General features: G+C 38.0%; 1 protein-coding gene across 1 annotated transcript in view; it reads left to right on the forward strand.

Moving 5' to 3' along the window:
* Positions 1 to 16620, forward strand: part of R3HCC1L (R3H domain and coiled-coil containing 1 like) — a gene marked incomplete at both ends in the record, with an annotated part of 33756 nt that extends 17136 nt beyond the window's left edge. The window contains 5 exons of the mRNA XM_080693900.1: positions 1665 to 1840; positions 5383 to 5453; positions 6399 to 6494; positions 6959 to 7099; positions 16553 to 16620. Coding sequence (XP_080550026.1) covers positions 1665 to 1840; positions 5383 to 5453; positions 6399 to 6494; positions 6959 to 7099; positions 16553 to 16620 — 552 coding nt within the window. The remainder of the gene's footprint in view (positions 1 to 1664; positions 1841 to 5382; positions 5454 to 6398; positions 6495 to 6958; positions 7100 to 16552) is intronic.
* Positions 16621 to 18959: the final 2339 nt, after the last annotated feature.

An 18959-nucleotide genomic window follows, 5' to 3' on the forward strand; every position in this document is an offset into this window, starting at 1 on the left:
GACATGCTTGAAGGAACATTGTTAGCCTTTTGATTGACAAAGAGGATATTCTTAAGAATCTGATGGCTTTGGGTGGTTAGCAGTAGCCTTGAGGTTTCACTTCTAAAAAAAAAAAAGAACAATGACTGTCAAAGTTTTGCTGCTACTTTCCCCTTCTGTCTTAGTGTGAAATAATTAAAAGCCTTCTGCATGCTGGTTTTTTTTTTTTTCTTTTTGTTGTTGTTTTTTGTGGTGGAACTGGGGTTCCTGGAAACCCTTCTACCTCCAGGCTACACTCCCAGACCTATTTTATACTTTTTATTTGGAAACAGGGTCTCTTAAGCCAGCACAGCTGGCTTCGAACCTGCATGATCCTCCTGTCTCCGCCTCCCAAGCGCAGGGATTACAAGTGTGCGCCACCATGCCTGGCTGCATGCTTTTTTTTTTTTTTTTAAACAGGATGGTTGAATTTTAAGTATTTTTCATTTCTATTAATTCCTTTACTAGCATAATATATTGGAATTCTTTTATGTAATTCATACTAGGGATTTTGAGTATAATTAATACTGCTTATATTTGTCTTAATAAATTTCTTTTAAACTCCTTACCCTTTAATGCATTCAACAAAAGGTGAACCAAAGTCTTTTTTCTTTACTTTTTTCCCTTGATGTGTGAATATGTGGTACTGGGGATTGAATCCAGAAGCATTCTACCTCCAAGCCACACACCCAGCCCTATTTTTTTTTTTTTTTTTTTTGGTGGTACTGGTGTTCCTGGAAGCCCTTCTACTTCCCGGCTACACTCCCAGACCTAATATATATATATATATATAGTTGTTGTTGTTGTTTTGTTTTGTTTTTATTTTTATTTATATTTATTTTTTTATTTTTAAACAAATTTTCTATTTTATATTTTTGAAACAGGGTCTCTTACGCCAGCGCAGCTGCTTCGAACCTGCGCGATCCTCCTGTCTCCGCCTCCCAAGCATGGGGATTACAAGTGTGCGCCACCACGCCCGGCACCCAGCCCTATTTTATTATTTATTTTAAGACAGGCCATGAACCTATGCTTCTCCTCCGGCCTCCCAAGTACTGGGATTACAAATGTGTGCCACCATACTTGGCTTTCAAAAAAATTATTTTTTTTAAACATAATTTCTGACTTCTGGGAAAGAAACCCTGAAATGAACCTGATCAGTAAGTTCTATTAAGACAAATGTTATTTCATCTTTCAACTATTTTCCGAGGTTCAATTTCTAAGTGTTGCCATTTTGACTCACCACATTAAGCAGTCTTCTTCCATCCACTTTCCTTTCCTCACCTTACCTTACCATAACCTTTCCTGTGTCGGGGATTGAACCCAGGGTTTTCACATAATAGATAAGCACTCTACTACCACTGATCTACGTCTCCTGTCCCCTCATCAGTCTAAATGTATTCATATGGAGCCTATATTTAACCATGTGATATATACAAGCTAAATTTCATGCATTATCTATCTGCTTGAATTTCAGATACTCCACATTTATAACAAACTATTTGGCAAACACGTGGTCATCATAATATTAAACAATAGTATTAATATAGAGACAGTGCCAAAGGTTAAGGAATGGGAACATGGGGGCAAGGAGCAGGATTTTTTATATATAGGACTTACTGGTCATTTATGTCCTTCTTCCTCCCTAGTTATCAGGGAATATGAAGACTAGAGAACGCATCCAGGAACCTAGATTTGATTATTACAACCAGGAAGTTCCTGATATTGACCTGAGTGAATGTGAGTTCCCACATGTCATTGAAATTTATGATTTTCCCCAAGAATTTCGTACAGAAGACCTTCTACGGGTTTTCTGCAGTTACCAGTAAGTATTTGCAAGTGGTTACAGATGTTAGGGAAAGTGGGATGAAGTCTTCTGAAAATCATCTGTTTTCAGATTTCTTACTGTTTACTTGTCTAGGTCCATTGGAAATCTATATCAAACTACTCTTCTAAAGTCCTTAAAAATGTCAGTCTTTCTAGACCCTTATTTTAGCATTTAAGAAGACTCCTCAATGATGACTTCAGAATATATATCTTCATGGTGCATTTATTGATATGTTTATTGATATGCTTGTATTTATATCTAAAAGTATGTATATATTTATATTTGCTTGCCACCTTGTGTGTGTGTATGTTTACTTGTCCAATCTCTTTTTCCTAGCTTTCTTTTGGATTAATTAGGTATTTTTTCTCTCATTTTTTAATTTATTTTTATTTATTTCTTTTGGTGATAAAGCTTTTTATTCTTTGGTGGTTACTCTAGAAATTATAAAATGCATGATTAACCTACCATTGGCTAAAGCTAAGTTTTTGCCCCCTTTCTAAACACTATAAGATGGGGGTGTTACTAGAGATGAAACCCAGGGGCATTCTACCTCTGGGCTACATTCCCTGACCTATTTTATATTTTATATGGAAACAGGGTCTCACTAGGTAGCTGAGGCTGGCTTCGAACCTGTGTGATCCTCCCAAGTACTGGGATTACAAGTGTGTGCCACCACATGCAGCCTGATAAGAGATTTTAATTCCATTTCTGTCTTCTCTTTTCCCAACTTATGTGTTAGTATGGCTATTTGAATTTTTTTTCTTTTACAATTTCATTTGACACTAGTATTGTTTTATATTTCAGTGTTTAGATTTACCTATTTATTGTGTTCTTCATTTATACCATCTCACATATCATACCTTTATCTGAAATCTTTTTCCTCCTGTAATGGAGTGGGTATATTCTTTAGCATTTAACTTAATAACAGTCTATTGGTTACAAACTTGGTTATTTTCTTTAATGGCATTATTTTAGCCTCATTCTTGGAAGACATTTTTGCAGGGTATAAAACTCTAGATTGGTAGGTATTTTTCTATCATTCTTTAAGATATTCTACTATGTTCTGGTTTCCTCCTAATAATAAGTCAAAGGAACTTTGTAATCTCTCTTTTCTCTTTGGGTGCTCTTAAGGATTTCTCTTTGTCTTTGTATTCTGCATTCTCGCTATAATGTGAGCTTTGTGGACTTTTTATTTATCCTGATTGAGATTATTTGGACTCAATAAGTTAGTGGGCTATGTTTTTCATTGATTTTGGAGAAATCTTAGACATCTCTTCAAATATTGTCACTATCTCTTTTTTTACTTTCTCTAAGATGCTAAATAAATGTATACAAGATCTTCTCATTTAACTCCCATGTTACTTCTTTCATATATCCTGTCTCTTTGATACCTTCTGAATAATTTCTTGAACTCTAGTTTCTAGTTCACTTATTTTTATCTTTAGTTGTGCTTAATTGCTATTCAATTTATCCATTGTATTTTTAAATTTTATAATATTATCAGCTTCCACAGGTCTTTATTACAACACCAGTAGAAAATAGAAAGGGAAGAGAAGGAAAACACTATTCCTGGCAGGCATGCTGGAGAGCCCAAAAGTGGAACGACTCTCATTTTATTGTTTTTTATTTTTCAAAATCTGTGATCTTCTCCTTTTCCACCCAGTAGTGAAGATTGAACCTAGGACCTCACACTGAGACACATCTCCAGCTTGTCTTAGATTCTTATTATGTAATAACAGTTCATAAAACCAAAGGTATTTTGTTTATCTAGAATTTCCTCAAGAATTCATTCTTGAGTTGTTCACTTCCCTTTGCCTTGTTTCTTCCTAATCTTACCTACAAGATCATCTTTTTCCTATTAGATCCCCAAGTATTCCCAAAAGAGAAGCATTTTAAAGGATTACGAAATCCCAGAGTCTGAATTGCCCTTTACAGTACATCTGAATCTTTTCCTAGTCATCATGTAAACTATCCTAGAGTATAGACTTTTACTGTTGAACCTTTTCAATCTTCAACCCCTGTGGTAATTTTATGTTGTGGTTAATCTTACCATTATATTCAAGAAATTGTCTGACCAATCTTCAAAGCCTCCTTTATTCCTTTTTCCTTCAAAAGATTTTCTTTCTTTCTTTCTTTCTTTCTTTCTTTCTTTCTTTCTTTCTTTCTTTTTTTTTTTTTCTGTGGTAGTGGGGTTTCTGGAAGCCCTTCTATCTCCGGGCTACACTCCCAGACCTATTTTATACTTTTTATTTGGAAACAGGGTCTCTTAAGCCAGCGCAGCTGACTTCGAACCTGCGCGATCTTCCTGTCTCCACCTCCCAAGCGCGGGGATTACAAGCATGCGCCACCACGCCCGGCAAGATTTTTTTTCTTATTGTTGAAGAAGGAAGATATTTTAGCTTGCCTTTTTTTTCTCTAGAGTAACTTATAAAACATTTTTTTTAAAGGTCATGGTGCAAAATAATACCTGAGTCAGATACCAGAGTTAATTTCATGTTCTCATCACCATCTTCATCAATGGAAATAATTGTCGTCATGAACAGTGCTATTAATAAAAATAGTAAGCACCATTCATAAGATGCCCACTGAATGCTCCAACCCCACATTCTTGGCCTTGTCAGGGATAATCTCATTTTCATAATTCTGAGGAAGCGACTGTACCCATTTTCATAGACAAAGTCTCAAGAGACTTAAACGTGCCCAAGATTTCAAGGTGGCAGACCCTTGAGTCCATTTATATCTGACCCATGAGCTCATGTTCTTTTCAGTGAATTCTTTTTGAGTCCTTGAGTTAGCTTCTAGCTGAATAAACATTGTTTTGTTATCATCCTGATGCTCTTTGTGCACTATATAGTTCAGTTCCAAAATAAAGGTAATTTTCTAATACAAGTTCATTCTTTAGATTCATTCTAATCTGGTCTGAATTTCTTTTATGATTTATATTCTGAATTTTTCTAATTTTGCCATAATATTTCCTGTTTTGTCCTTCTTTCTTCTCTTGTATAACAAGTAAAAGTAGGTAAGCCTCTGTTTATATTTGCTTTTTTCCTGTTACTTAATGTTTTTAAGGATTAGAATGACGTCTTGCAGTATGATACCTCCCTCGCCTCTCCCTTTCTTTCTGCTTCAGAATGTACATTTGCATTAATCCAGGTGACCTTCCCTGACTACCTTCTTCTATATTTTCCTACTCCTCTTCTGCTTCTTCTTTCAGTATTTTCTCATTCCTTGCCCATAAGAACGTCTCTTGTAAATAGCACATTAAATGCTTTACCTCCCCAAGGGACTTGTGAGGTTTAATTAGTTGATGTCTATAAAATGGCTGGGAATGTAAAATACTCCCAGGTAGTTCTTTATGATGGTATTATTGCTTTTAAAATTCACTGCTTCTTCTGTCCTCTAACCTGTTTTTATGTCATTATCCTCATTCTACCTGTGTGCTTGTTGAGTGTTTCTTTCCATATCATGATATGCTTAATACCAATCTGTTTGAAAAATGTTTTATAGTAGGAAATTAAAAAAATTTATCATTGTTGCAGAAAGAAAGGATTTGATATTAAATGGGTGGATGATACACACGCCCTAGGAATATTCTCCAGTCCAATTACAGGTATTCACCTACTGCATTTATTGTTACTTTCTTGTCCCATTTTCTCCTGTTACTTGTTCTTATTCGCTACTGTTCTACCTAGTTGACATTTTATTCAATTAATGTAGGTAACAGAATAAATACAAGTTTTTGAGGTCTGGTGCTTTGGTACCCATGCGTTCTCCCGTTCCCTTTTCACCTTAACCCGGTGGTATTTGGAGAGATAGTCATTTCTTTCCAAGGTTATTGACAAAACTGTCAGTAATGATAGTGCATAAACAAATTATACATAGAGATTTTAGGAAACAGTGGGACAAAGTGCGTAAACAGATTCTAAATAAATATTTAAGAAGATAGTGGGACTTTATCTTTCAGTAATTGTTATTTTTCCCTCTCATACAAATGAATTTGAAGTAGCCCCTTCAACTATCCAAATGAGAAATTGTAATAACTACTTTGAATATGATTGGACCATTGCAGATATATTGTTGGGCTCATGGTAGATCTGATGCAGAGGCATTCAGAGAAGTTAAAAATGTTGGAATGTTGGTTTCTGTCTCAACCACCAAGACATGGGTTCAGATGGTAAATAGTTAAGGCTTTGTGGGACAAAAGGTTTTTGTCACTAGTTAACTCTGCTGTTATATCAAAAACGGGGAAAAAAAAGTATCTACAGACAATATATAAACAAATGAGCATAGCTTTGATTCATATACTTTTATTTACAAAAACAGGTGATTGGCTAGATTTGGTTCTAGAACCATAGTTTGCTGATCCATAATCCAAAATAATCCCTGCCAAATTGTTCTTTGCAGAATTTTTGTATCTTGTTGTGTGGGTTGTTTTTTTTTTTTTTGCCACAAAAAAGTAGCATTTAGGAAATACTTTCTAAGAACTAGCTCTAAATTTTCTTCTGCATCACTCCACTTCTTATCTCCTACTTTCTTATGCTTACGCTTCTTTCAGCTCGAGATGCTTTGAGTATTAAACATACCATGGTGAAGACCCGGCCCTTGTCACAGGCCACAAGAGCAGCCAAGGCCAAAGCTAGAGCTTGTGCTGGTGAGTCTGTAAGCTCTTGAGTGGTTTTCTTGTTGATGATGATATTCTTTTTAGCAGTACTGGTGGAGCTCTAAAGACCTCACTTTTATTTTTTTATGTTAAAGGACAAAACCCAAATAGACCAGTTTGGAAATGCCATCTGAATGGTCACATGGAAAGTGGGGTTGTTACTGCAAGCAGCGCTGCAACCCGTTTCTGATGACATCCTACCTAGTTTACCTTGTTTTAGTTGTTTCATAGAGTCACTGTAAAAACTTATGTTAATGCAGATAATGAAACCAAGGTTCTTTGTGCTTGCCTTGTTAATTTCCTCTGATAGTCATCTATCAGGCTTGTATTAATTACTGCTGATGCAGTCCTTGTTAGTCTATTTTGTGTGTTAATTACTGAGGTAAATCACTTGGAGCTACAGTGCTTTCTCTTCCTTCCATACTCCCTCCTGCTCATCCCCTTCTCCCATTCAGAGTTCCTCCAGCCAGCAAAGGAGCGGCCTGAGACTTCAGCAGCCCTCGCCAGAAGGTTGGTCATCAGTGCCCTTGGGGTTCGAAGTAGGCAGAGCAAAACAGAACGGGAAGCAGAGCTGAAGAAACTGCAAGAAGCCCGAGGTGAGTCAGCACACAGTGTTCTTCTCTGGTCCCCCCAGAGTTCACTGTAGGGCATAAATAAAGTCCAGCCCACTCTATTTCTCTTTTCTACAAGTGTTTAGAAATTGTTTTTAAGCCTTATATTCTGGAGGAAGACATTTCAGGATCAGGATTTTCTTCTGTTTTACACACCAGTTCATCCTAATCCATGCTTCTACTATTGTTTTCCAAGACATAGGTTTGGCCTTCTCATCTCATTACAGGCTTTTCTTTTTTTCTTCAAACTTAGAAAAATTTTTCTCTGAAGACACAATATTTTTCCAGTTAGAAAGTCTTATTCGCTATGGTTTTACTGGGCCATAATTGTGATATTGCTGTGGTGTTCTCAAATGGTTTCGATCTCAGGTAGAAGACAGATTAAGGAAAAGCCAGCACCTGACACTGGTGATAATAACCAAAGAGGGATTTTTATCTTTTTAAGGCAGTCCTGAGTGGCTTAATTAGAGTACATCTAGATTCACCTGTCCCCTGATTATTTTCTGATACGTGTGAGTTCTCAGGAAATACTTCCACTAATCCACATGCAATGTTTTTCTCTCCTTATAGCTTAGAATTGGGTTAAGATATATCTCCCCTTTATAGGCCTCTTAAATTGTATGTAAAGACTTGGGACTTGGGCTTGGCACTTAAGTGTTTTTTAATCAACCTTCAGGCTTTAGACAGTCTTATTGTTTTAGCCAAAGATCTGTGGAATCTGTGGAGGCAATTTATTCTGAAAATTCCACTTACCAAAAAGTAACTTCATTTTAACATTAAAGGAATTGAAGGCTCAGATTCCTTGTTTATTGCCAGTCTAACAAGGCCATTAATATTTCCTGTCCACTCTGCCTTGGTGATAGCAGGCAGCTTGCGGAATTTCAGCTGCACCAGCCAGATAACCAGTGACAGAGTGTGTCATGGCAGGTGCTAGAGTTTCATTTGAACCTAACTAATTTTTGAAACCGTAATGATTATAATGAGGCAGTTTTGCCCCCCCCCCATGCATTATTTACTCAAAGGCCTCTTACAAATTGTAGAAACAGAAGATTCTTGGTTTTTATAGATGGTAATAACAAAACTAGATTAAAGAAGAATGTCAAGTGTCCTTAACCCTGTATTAATTGGTTATCTCTGAGGAAAATGACTTATATGTGGTTAGTACAGTTACCTCAAAAGAAGAATAGATGGTATCAACAGTGCCATCTAAAAAGGAGATATGTCTCCTCTTGCTTTGGACCATGTTTCTCTATACTGTAGCAGTCATTTTATGTGGAAAGCTCCTGACTTCCCCTCTAGTTCTCTGTGGTTATAGCAGTGTTTGTTTTAAATCCTAGATATACAAATGGCATTTCAGTGATACAATTAAAAATGGAACCCTATAGCTTTTCTTAAGAAAGCCTTGATTTGTGATAGGTACGTCCTATTAACACTGAAGCTGTATGGATTACAGAGGATCCTTTATTCTTCACAGTTCACTTATTCTTTATATCTGAGAAAATGCCTATGGAAGATTTCCTGGTGTATCTTTTTCTGGTTTCTTTCTATATTGAGCAGATAATCATGTTCTTGCCTATGTGGAGTTGAAGACTTCTCACTTAATTACTTTTCCCCCCACAGAAATTAAAAGTACTGCGTAAGCATTAAGCAGTACCTAAGTATTAAGCAGAACATGTAATTTTTCCCCAAGTGGAATAAGTACAGCATAAAAGATAACATTGCAGACTAGAATCAGACTGCCTGAGTCCATGTCTTAGCTCTGCCATTTACTGGCTATGTAACTTAAGTCAAATACCTTTTCTTTCTGGATGTCTGTTTCTTCATCCATAAAATAGAAATCAGATGAGATCATTCATGAAAGTTACCTAGTCATCTTCAAAGACTATATGAAATCTTGTGTCTGTCTGTATTAATAAGCCTATAATGAATATATGATAAATGTTAGCTGATGCTATTTTATTAGTAATAGTAGCCTTGTCATTGTATGGTGAGGGCAACATAGATTTCAGTGCATAATTTTTTGTCATTACCTTTTTATATACAAAATTCCTATAATTTCTTTCATTTCCATTTGGCATTAATTGAGCACCTATGCTATGCCAAACACTGTCTTCCCTTCTCAGAATTAGACAAAAGGCAAAATTGTTTTCTTCTTAAGGCTTAGGGGCTAGTGAGGATATCTGCCTCAAGTAAGAAAGTATGGAAAAAATGGGTTTCTTTTGAATGTAAACAGTTGTTCCTCTTAATTTGTGTTTGGTGGTGGTTGTGCTGGGTGAGATTGGGCTCAGAGTTTTATGCATAGCGGCAAACACTGCCTACCACTGAGGTACATCTTAGCCTCTCCTTTCACTTAATTCTTATTGTTTGAAGATTAGAGAGATAAGAGATGTTTTTGTTGCCAGGCATGGTGGCGCAGGCTTGTAATCCCAGTACTTGGGAGGCTGAGACAGGAGGATCTCAGTTCACAGCATCAGCTACTTAGTGAGACCCTCCGCCACTTTGTGAGACCTTGTTTATTTTTCAAAATAAAGAATAAAAAAGTAGGGCTGGTGGTGGGCTTGGAGGTAGAATGCCCCTAGGTTTTGTCTCCAGTACTGCAAAAAAAAAAAAAAATTATTGATGAAAAAGGTTGAGGTAGTCAATGTGCCATGTTAAGATGATCATAAGCCTGTAACAGATATTATTATTTCCAGTTTAGAACTGGCCCAGAGAAGTCACCTAACTGCCGAAGGACAACCATGTGGTCAAATGAGAGGGATTAGAATTTAGGCCTGTCTAGCTGGGTGTGGTGGCGCACGCTTGTCATCCCTGCACTTGGGAGGCAGAGACCGGAGGATGGCGTAGGTTCGAAGCCAGCCGCACGCGCTGGCTTAGGAGACCCTGTTTCCAAATTTAAAAAAATGTAAAAATAGGTCTGGGAGTGTAGCCCGGAGGTAGAAGGGCTTCCAGGAACCCCAGTATCACCAAAAATAATAATAATAATAATTTAGGCCTGTCTAATTAAAACTCATACTTCTTTTATAATACTGTAATCTCTCTTGAAGGACTTCTGGGGTGATTGGCATTTTTTTCCTAGGAAGCAGGGGTGTGTGTGCGTGTGTTCCTGTATCAATGTTTTAAGTCTTCAGAGAATGATATATGACTTTTTTGTTTGTTTGTTTTTTGCAGTACTGGGGATGGAACCCAGGGGCATTCTATCTCCGAGTTACACCCCTAGCCCTATTTTATTATTTTTTATCTTGAAGCAGGGTCTCACTGAGTTGCAGAGGGCCCCACTAAGTAGCTGAGGCTGTCTGCAAACCAAGATCCTCCTGTCTCAGTGTCTCAAATGCTGGGATTACAAGTGTGTGCCACCACACCCCGCCCGACAGGTTTCTTTTTTAGCTATCTCTACCAATGATTAGCAGAAAAAAAAAATACTTCCTTTGGTCTGACCTAAATCTACCTAGTAGTTTAAACCATTTTCTAGCTGGGCGTGATGGTGCACACTTGTAATCCCAGCATTGGGAGGCTGAGACTGGAGGATCAACAGTTCATGGACAGCCTCAGCTACTTAGTGAGGCCCTCTGCAAATCAGTGAGACCTTGTTTCAAAATAAAGACAAAAAATAGGGCTGGGGTGTAGCTTGAAGGTAGAATGCCCCTGGGTTCCATCCCCAGTACCACCAAAAAAAAAAAAGAAAAAACAGAAAAAAAAATCTTTTTTCTTACTAGAAAAACAGAGCATCTGAATTCTATTCTTTCCTAACAACCTTTAACTATAAGTATCAAGGGCAGGCATATCACTTAGGAATGAGGGAATCTGGGCTGTGATCGAGACTTTGCCATTAACTAGCTGTGTGGCCGTGGGCAAGTCAGTTACACTCTCTGCCCCACCTCCACAAGGTGATGGTAATGTTTGCCCTGCCTAGCCAGGGAGAATATGAACATAGGTAAGTTAACAAATGTAGAAATGTTTAGAAAGGTGCGTTACAAATCTAAGACATCACTTTGAGTGACTGAAGAGAATCTAGTGCTCTGTAGTATAATAATGAGCTGCTGATGACACATTTGTAGTGTGTACTGTGCTCTCCCTCCATCACTCATAGAGATGTCCCTTGTCAGTCATGACATTCTTTTTTGGTGAGTATTGACATGACCATTGCCAGCTGATCAGAATTATTCTACAAGGAATAATACCAAATAATAATCTTACAGCCATTCTTTCTCCTACATGAACAGTTGAACACTGCATGTGAAACCCTCCTAATTAATATGAGTTTGGTGTTTGTGATTTTGAGTTTTAAGTACTGTTCATACTAGGTTTCTCCTTTCATTCATTTGTTCATTCATTCACTTTTTGGTACTGGGGTTTGAACCCAGGAGCATTCAACCTCTAAGCTAGACACCAGCTCTTTTTATTTTTCATTTTGAAACAGGGTCTCACTAAATTGCTGGGACTTTCCTGGAATCTGCAATTCTCTTGTCTCAACCTCCCAATTACTGGGATTATAAATGTGGGCCACCGTGGCTTAGGTTTTCCCTTTTTTTTTTTTTTTTTTTTTTTTGCGATACTGGAGATGGAACTCAGGGGCATTCTACCTCCGATCTATACTCTCAGCCCTATTTTTTATTCTTTATTTTGAAACAGGGTCTTACTGAGTTTCAAAGGGCCTCACTAAGTAGTATCTGAGTCTGTCCTCAAACCACGATCCTCCCATCTCAGCCTCCCAAATGCTGGGATTACAAGCATGCACCACCATGCCTGGTGTTTTTCCTTTTAATGAGAGATTTATGTCATAGTCCTTAAAAAAATGAGATTATTAAATTAAGCTACTCCTATAAGAATTAAGGAAAAGAAAGTACCCAAGTCATTTCAAGCAAATCACACTGTACATCTCAGGAGAAAGAGAGCTTTGGTACATAGTCCCTGAACATGAGCAAAGCGTCTTTTAGTTCAGCAGAGTGCCTTGCAGATCAGAGCTACCCTGAAAGTGGAAAGTAAAGTAGAGGTCGTCCTTGAGGGCTTTGTGTTTCACTTCATCACGTATTTTAAACTGAATGATAAACCACGTTTTTAAAGACTGCACTCAGGAACACGTATAAACTGTTCTCATGTTCTACTTAACCAAATATTAGAGATAGAGATCATTGTCTTCCAGAATATGATATGCCCTCATTTTCAAAGCCTACTATAATTTTGTTTTATAATTTATTTCCATTTTACTCTTGGTAGTAGGTGATTAATTGGCTGGTTCTATAAGGCCCCTTTTTGGTTCACAGGCCTAAAAGGCAGAGTGAATAAACAATTTGATAACCTAGTTTGATTAATTAAATCACTGAGAACTTGAAATAATCTCTATACAATACTTAGTCAACTGTAATAAAACAAATGTAAACACACTTGCTACTCCTAGAAACCTTTTTAGGCATTCCGTTATTCTATTTTAAAGCACAGTGTTCTATTGCTGACTCATAATCCAAGCCTTCTGGTATTTTCTTGGTGTCTTTTCTCTCGTTTGAAGTCCCCTTTATTTCTAACCATATTTTTAATGTATTTTTTTCTGAGATACAGTATTTACCTATTTGTGATGTCAGTTGCCATTTAATAAACTTGCCTAAGTCAGAGATGAAAATGTCAGTCCTCGGCAGCTGACTAGCTGACTAGCTCACCAAGTATTGATAAAAATAAATATGTGGTTTCTTGTGTGGATATTTAATTCACGAATAATCTCTCCAGGGTTAAATGCCTCCTTAGGAAATCTAGACAGTATTTTCCAAGTATATTGACGATTATGTAATCACTTGAAAAACTTAAATTTAAAATTGTACTAAATTAAGGGGTAACTTAGACTACATCTCTTTGATCTACCGAGTCTGTCACTCCATAAAACAAGGCAATTAAATTCGTTTGATCAGACTTATTCTTTGCAGAGCATGATGATTATTACTCTGTAGGTGGCTACAAGTGGATTTTGTGATCTTTTTTTTTTTTTTTAGGTGTAGAAGTCAATTTATATCCTTTTTCTTTCTTTCTTTAAAAAAAAATATGATACCAAATTGGCCCTCTTTCATTCTTCAACACTTCCCATTCTTTCAGGGAGAAGTGGTTACTGACCACTCCACGATTTCAGTCAACTCATTTAGTAAAGTCGTTTCTGTCAACTTACCCTGGGGAATAAAAGTCTTCAGAGCCAGGCTTATGTGGATTTTTTTTTTTTTTTTTTTTTTTAAGGTACTGGGGATGGAAGCCAGGGACATTCTGTCTCGGAGCTACACTCCCATCCCTATTTTTATTCTTTATCTTGAAACAAGTTCTCACTGAGTTGCAGACAGCCTCACTAAGTAGCTGAGGCTGTCTTGAGAACTGCGATCCTCCTGTCTTGGCCTCCCCAAAGCTGGGATTACAAACATGTGCTACCACACCCAGTTTATATGGATGTTTTAGGTTAATAATGTTCTGTTAATATTCTGTTCTCCCTTAGTTTGTTGCCCTTATGGCTGCTGTTGGGCTTTTTCTTTACTTAGTTTACTCTTTTAAAATATTAGAGGTAAAGATAATAGGAACTCTGTTTCATGTACTCTATCAACTGTTAACTCCTTTCTTTTCTCTTTAATAAAGGGACAGTATATTTATCTCCCTGTCATTTTTTCATGTTTCTCTTTTTTTTTTTTTTTTTTTTTTTTTACATATTTCCCTTTTCTTGTTGGATATTTCCAGATAATATTTTCATATCCCGGGATAGTGGAAAGTAATACTGGTTAAAATAAGGACCTGGGTTTACTGACTGTGTAACCTAAGATAAGTCACTTAAGCTTTCTAAGCTTCTGTTTTGTCATCTTAAAAATTAAGAAATTACTTTTAAGTCTCATCCTAATCTATACTTTTCTTTGCTCATGTTCTGTACTAAATATATACTTCACATGTTCACTATTTCTTTGTGCTTATGAATTTGTCTTCCTACTGTTACTAGTTTTCTCATTGTTTACCACCAGAATTTCCACTTAGGTGTGAACATATTTTGGTAGTGAAGAGCTAGCTTTTTTTATTAGAAAGTATTAGATAAAATATGTTTTAGAATTTTGAACTTTTCATATCTGTAATACATGTTTCATAACAACAAAATCAAACACACTAACATTAATATTTCTGTACTGAAATATGTGACTGTTCATATTAAATGGACTAAACAGCCTCACAGCCTTTCAGGGCAGATTTGCCATCATTGATGAGATTCAGCCCAAACTTAAAATCAAAACAAAAAAAAGGAATAAAAAATTATTTTTTTCAGAACTACTTTGGCTTTGGAATTATGGACTATAGGCTAGTCATATTTTTCTGTTGTTTCTGGATATCTTTTAACTTCCCAAATATTACCTGATTTGTTTCCTACCTTATTGAAAGCTTTGGTTCTAGTAATTTACTTTTCTGGGTTTTTTTTTTTTTTTTTTTTTTTCACTTTCCTTTGAATCTAGAACCAATTTTTGAGCTAATTCAAGTTTGCCTTTGCCTTTAGATCTCCTAACTTCTCCATGTTTGTAAGAATCAAAATTACACTGCCTTCCTAAGGAGCCCTAGAGTCCTGTGGGCAGTTCGTCATCCTTCATGCTGTCTTTGAAGAATCTCAGCCACTTCAGGCCTGCCGCACAGCTCAGTGCTAGGCACCCGTTAACCAGCCTTTAGTCTGCAATTTGCAGGCCCTGATTTTTTTTTGCTTTTTGTAACTTTGCTGCTATATTCAAAGCATGCCACAAGATGGTGCACAAATAGCAGTGAATTTTTTTTCCCCTCATTTACAAGTGCCGGTTCTTTGCCCTTAAGTACAGTCACATGTAGTTCAAGAATGTTGTAAGAGATTTTGCTGATTTGGAGAGATAAGTCAAAATAGCATTTAAACAAAAAAATTTTTTTTTTTGTGGTACTGGGGCTGGAACCCAGGGGCATTCAACCTCCAAGCTACACCTCCAGCCCTATTTTTATTCTGTTTTGAAACAGGGTCTCACTGAGTTGCAGAGAGCCTCACTAAGTAGCTGAGGCTGGCCACAAACTGATCCTCCTGTCTCAGCCTCCCAAATCCTGAGATTACAAGCATGTGCTATCACACCCAGCTCAAAATAGCAAATATTAATTCTAAACTCACCTTGAGTTCTGCAGTCCACTTGGTTGATGACTTGCAAAGTTTACAGACATCAATATAAAAGAATAGCTCTTGAAAAGAAACATTTAGACTTGTATAGATTTTATGGTGTCAAGATAAAATTCTAGCCATAAAATTGGAACTGGTATTATGGCACCTAACAAAGTATTTAGGCCAGCAAACTATGTATGCTATGGTTTTGTTTCTTTGTTGTTATTGTTTTCAGAGATGAGTTCTTGATATTTTGCCCTGACTGGTTCTTAAGCTCCTGGGCTTAAACAATTGTCACTTCTCAGCTTCCTAAAGCTAGGCAGACTACAGACCTGTGCCTGTATTTTTTCAGGTCTTGGTGAAAGAACTATAAGGAAACTGGGCTCCTTATTAAAATTAAAGATGAATTACTTGAGTTTGTACATTTTTGCTTTTTAAAATAGTCTTTTTCCCCCCTCCATTGTATGTGGTAGTTTTCCCATATTGAAATTGTGTATTCCAAAAGATTTCTGTCTCCTGGAAGTGCTCTGCAAAATAGTGAAATTTGCCTTGCCTCTGAAATATTTTTAAATAAAGTTATGGTAGGGAGATCTGGATAAAGATCTGTGGCTGCTATTTCCATTTGACCAGTAAAGCAGAATAGTAAAACATTCTTGAACCCTATAGAAATATTTATAAAGATTAATATACTTGGGATAATAGGCAATTATACTGAAACTAAATAAAATGAAAATAAATACACATCAGTAAGATTAGAATGTGTGTCCTGCTAGGTTCTGACTCATTCTGTGTACTTTAACTTTCTATTTATTTGTTTGTTTGTTTATTTATTTATTTATTTATTTATTTATTTTTGTGGTACTGGGGATGGAACCCAGGGGCATTATACCTCTGAGCTGCAACCCCAGCCCTATTTTTTATTCTTTATTTTGAAACAGTCTCACTAAGTTGCAAAGGGCCTCACTAAGTAGCTGAGGCTGTCTGCAAACCAAACCACAATCCTTCCGTCTCAGCCTCCTGAATGCGGGGATTGCAAGCATGCACCACCGTTCTTAAATAAAAATTTTTTGATGGGCTAGGGGTGAAACTTCAGTAGTGGTAAAGTGCATGCTTAGCTTGTGCAAGATTTGGGGTTTGACCCCTAGACTATAAGAAAATGGAAATGACCCGTAGTACTGTTGTTTCTACTTACAAAACATTTGGAAAGTGAAGATATTAACTTCTGGAATCAGGTAAAAGGTGACCAAGAGATCCACCTGTCTCATGATTTGATGAGAGTCATTGGTTCTAAGAAGTGTGCAACCGTGTTTAACAATGTCCTTTATTTACAGAGAGAAAGCGATTGGAAGCCAAACAACGGGAAGACATCTGGGAAGGCAGAGACCAGTCTGCAGTCTGAACATCATTCAATGAAAGAAAAATTCTATGAATCAAAAAGTGTTTCCACTGCCTTCAGATAAGAGGCCCCTTCCAGAGTGTACATGCAGATGTGCATGTTAAAGAAAAAGCAGTTGAGACAAACAGTGGCTGAGCATAGGAGAAAATAGACTCCCGTCTTCATTGCTGTGTTAAATGCAGTTCTTTGGAAGTGCTGTACTGTGGTGGAGATGAAAGGGAGCCATCAGCTGGAAAGAAACATGAAAGATGAGACTTGAAGAGTCCTCTGGACAGGGCACATCCTGTGGGTCATGCTTCCCCAGATGTGTAAAGCAAAACAGAGCAGAGGATTCAAACCTGCAGTGATGGGAGATTGAGGCCCTGCAAATGCTCAGCATTCCTCAGTACTTGCAAAGCTGAGAACAGCAATAAATATTGAGGGTAAGGTAGGGGGAACAGTTAGTACAGAGACAGAACCGTGAGTCTGGTGTATCTGGCGTACACAGAATCTACACTGCTGGTTCCAGAACTCCAAAGTTGGTGAAGTACAGCAGATGTGGGTATTTGAACTCCAGGGTTTGTACTGAGCTCAGTGCCTGGGGCTGCTCCAGCTGCATAACAGCCAGGGGGCTTGCCAGCTCCATTCCTCATCGTAAGCCAGTCTTGAGGGGCTGTGTATCGGTTCCAGGTCAGGCAGTAATATGTTGTCAGAAGGAGGCATTAAAGGCTGTTTTTTGACATGTATTCTGGTATTTATCAATTTTGTCTTTCCCACAAAGAAAAAAGAAAGTATCTCTCCTCTCCATGCCTATAATGCTATATGTGGATTAAATGAATCTCATTTTTATAGAACCCCAGTGAGTGGAGAGCTGACCAGCTTTCTGCCCCAGAGTATATTCCATAAGTGATCATTCTTGGGGTTGGCATTGGTAGCTCCTCTCCCCCCTTCTTGACCTTCTTGTATACCCCTACCCCAACCTCTGCCTTGTTGCATGTCTCTTCAAATCTGACATCCTTCAGAAAACATCTGGCACACAGCACGATCTTGGTATGATCTTCTCAGCCTGAGCCAGAGGTACTTGGCAAGCAGCACCAGATCATCCATTACAGTGATGAGCAGCCAGGATGAAATAAATACCTCTAGGCAGTGAGAGATTTCCTAAGGGATGTGATCAGGTCACCTCAGGCTTTATCCCTCTCACCTGTATTCTTGGTGTTTGGGCACAGTAATTCTGCGTGAGTATGAGAGAGAGAGAGAGAGAGAGAGAGAGAGAGAGAGAGAGAGAGAGAGAGAGAGAGAGAGAGAGAGAGAGTGTGTGTGTGTGTGTGTGAGAGAGAGAGAGAGAGAGAGAGAGAGAGAGAGAGAGAGAGAGAGAGAGAGAGAGGGAGAGGGAGGGAGGGAGGGAGGGAGGGAGGGAGGGAGGGAGGAATGGATGGATTGAGCCCAGGGAACTCAGTTCTCCCACTGAGCTACAGCCATGTTCTTATTTTGAAACAGGGTCTTGGTAAGTTACTGCACTCTGGCCTCGAACCTGTGGTCATGTCTTGGCCTCCCATGTACTGGAATTGTCATACCTGGCTTTTTGGAGAATAATTCTGCGCTGAAGAAATGGTCTTTCTAGGCCTTGAGTGCCGAAGTGGCAAGAAGTGGTGTCACATTGTGCTTTCAACTAAGGCAAAAGCCTCATTTTTAAAAATATGATTTCGTGTCCATGGCAGTGACGGATTATTAGCATGCCTAGAACAGGGTGCAGCAGGGCTTTGTTCAAATGCTCTGCAGATGCTCAGCCTTGGATCTTAATCCTGACCGGCTGTCCCTGCTCTGCTTATCTTAGAGCCCTCTCAGTGCCTTCGCATTGTTTTTCTCATTCATGGTCAATTCCTGCATCGTCTCCTTTGCATGTTCAGTGCCGCCATGTAAATTTGGAGGATTAAAGAAGTTGTCCTCCTGACCCTCTGTCTACTACTACATACTCTGACTTATAGCTGTATGACTTGTGCAGTCTGTCCTCATGGAACAGACTTCTCAAAGTTTGAACAGTATGGCTGCATTTGAAAGGAAATGTAGGGAATTGCAGTGTTGCTTCCTACTGAATGATATACCTCTGAGGTATACCCTTGCTGTGTGTGGAGCGGGAGGTGCTGGGGATAGAACCCAGCGCGTCACATGTGCTAGGCAGGTGTTCTACCATTGAACTATATCCCCAGCTCATATGTTTTGATACTCAAGACTAAAAGGTGACCTTGGGAATAAAAAAGAGAGAGAGAGATGCCTGGTCCTCTCATTTGCCTGTAGGCTGCTTCCCCCCTTCTCTCTGCATTTTAGGTTTTAAAGGTGTTGATGGTAATGGATGGCCCCAT

This window comes from Muscardinus avellanarius (assembly GCF_963383645.1).
Source record: "Muscardinus avellanarius genome assembly, chromosome: 4".
Classification (NCBI taxonomy): Eukaryota; Metazoa; Chordata; class Mammalia; order Rodentia; family Gliridae; genus Muscardinus; species Muscardinus avellanarius.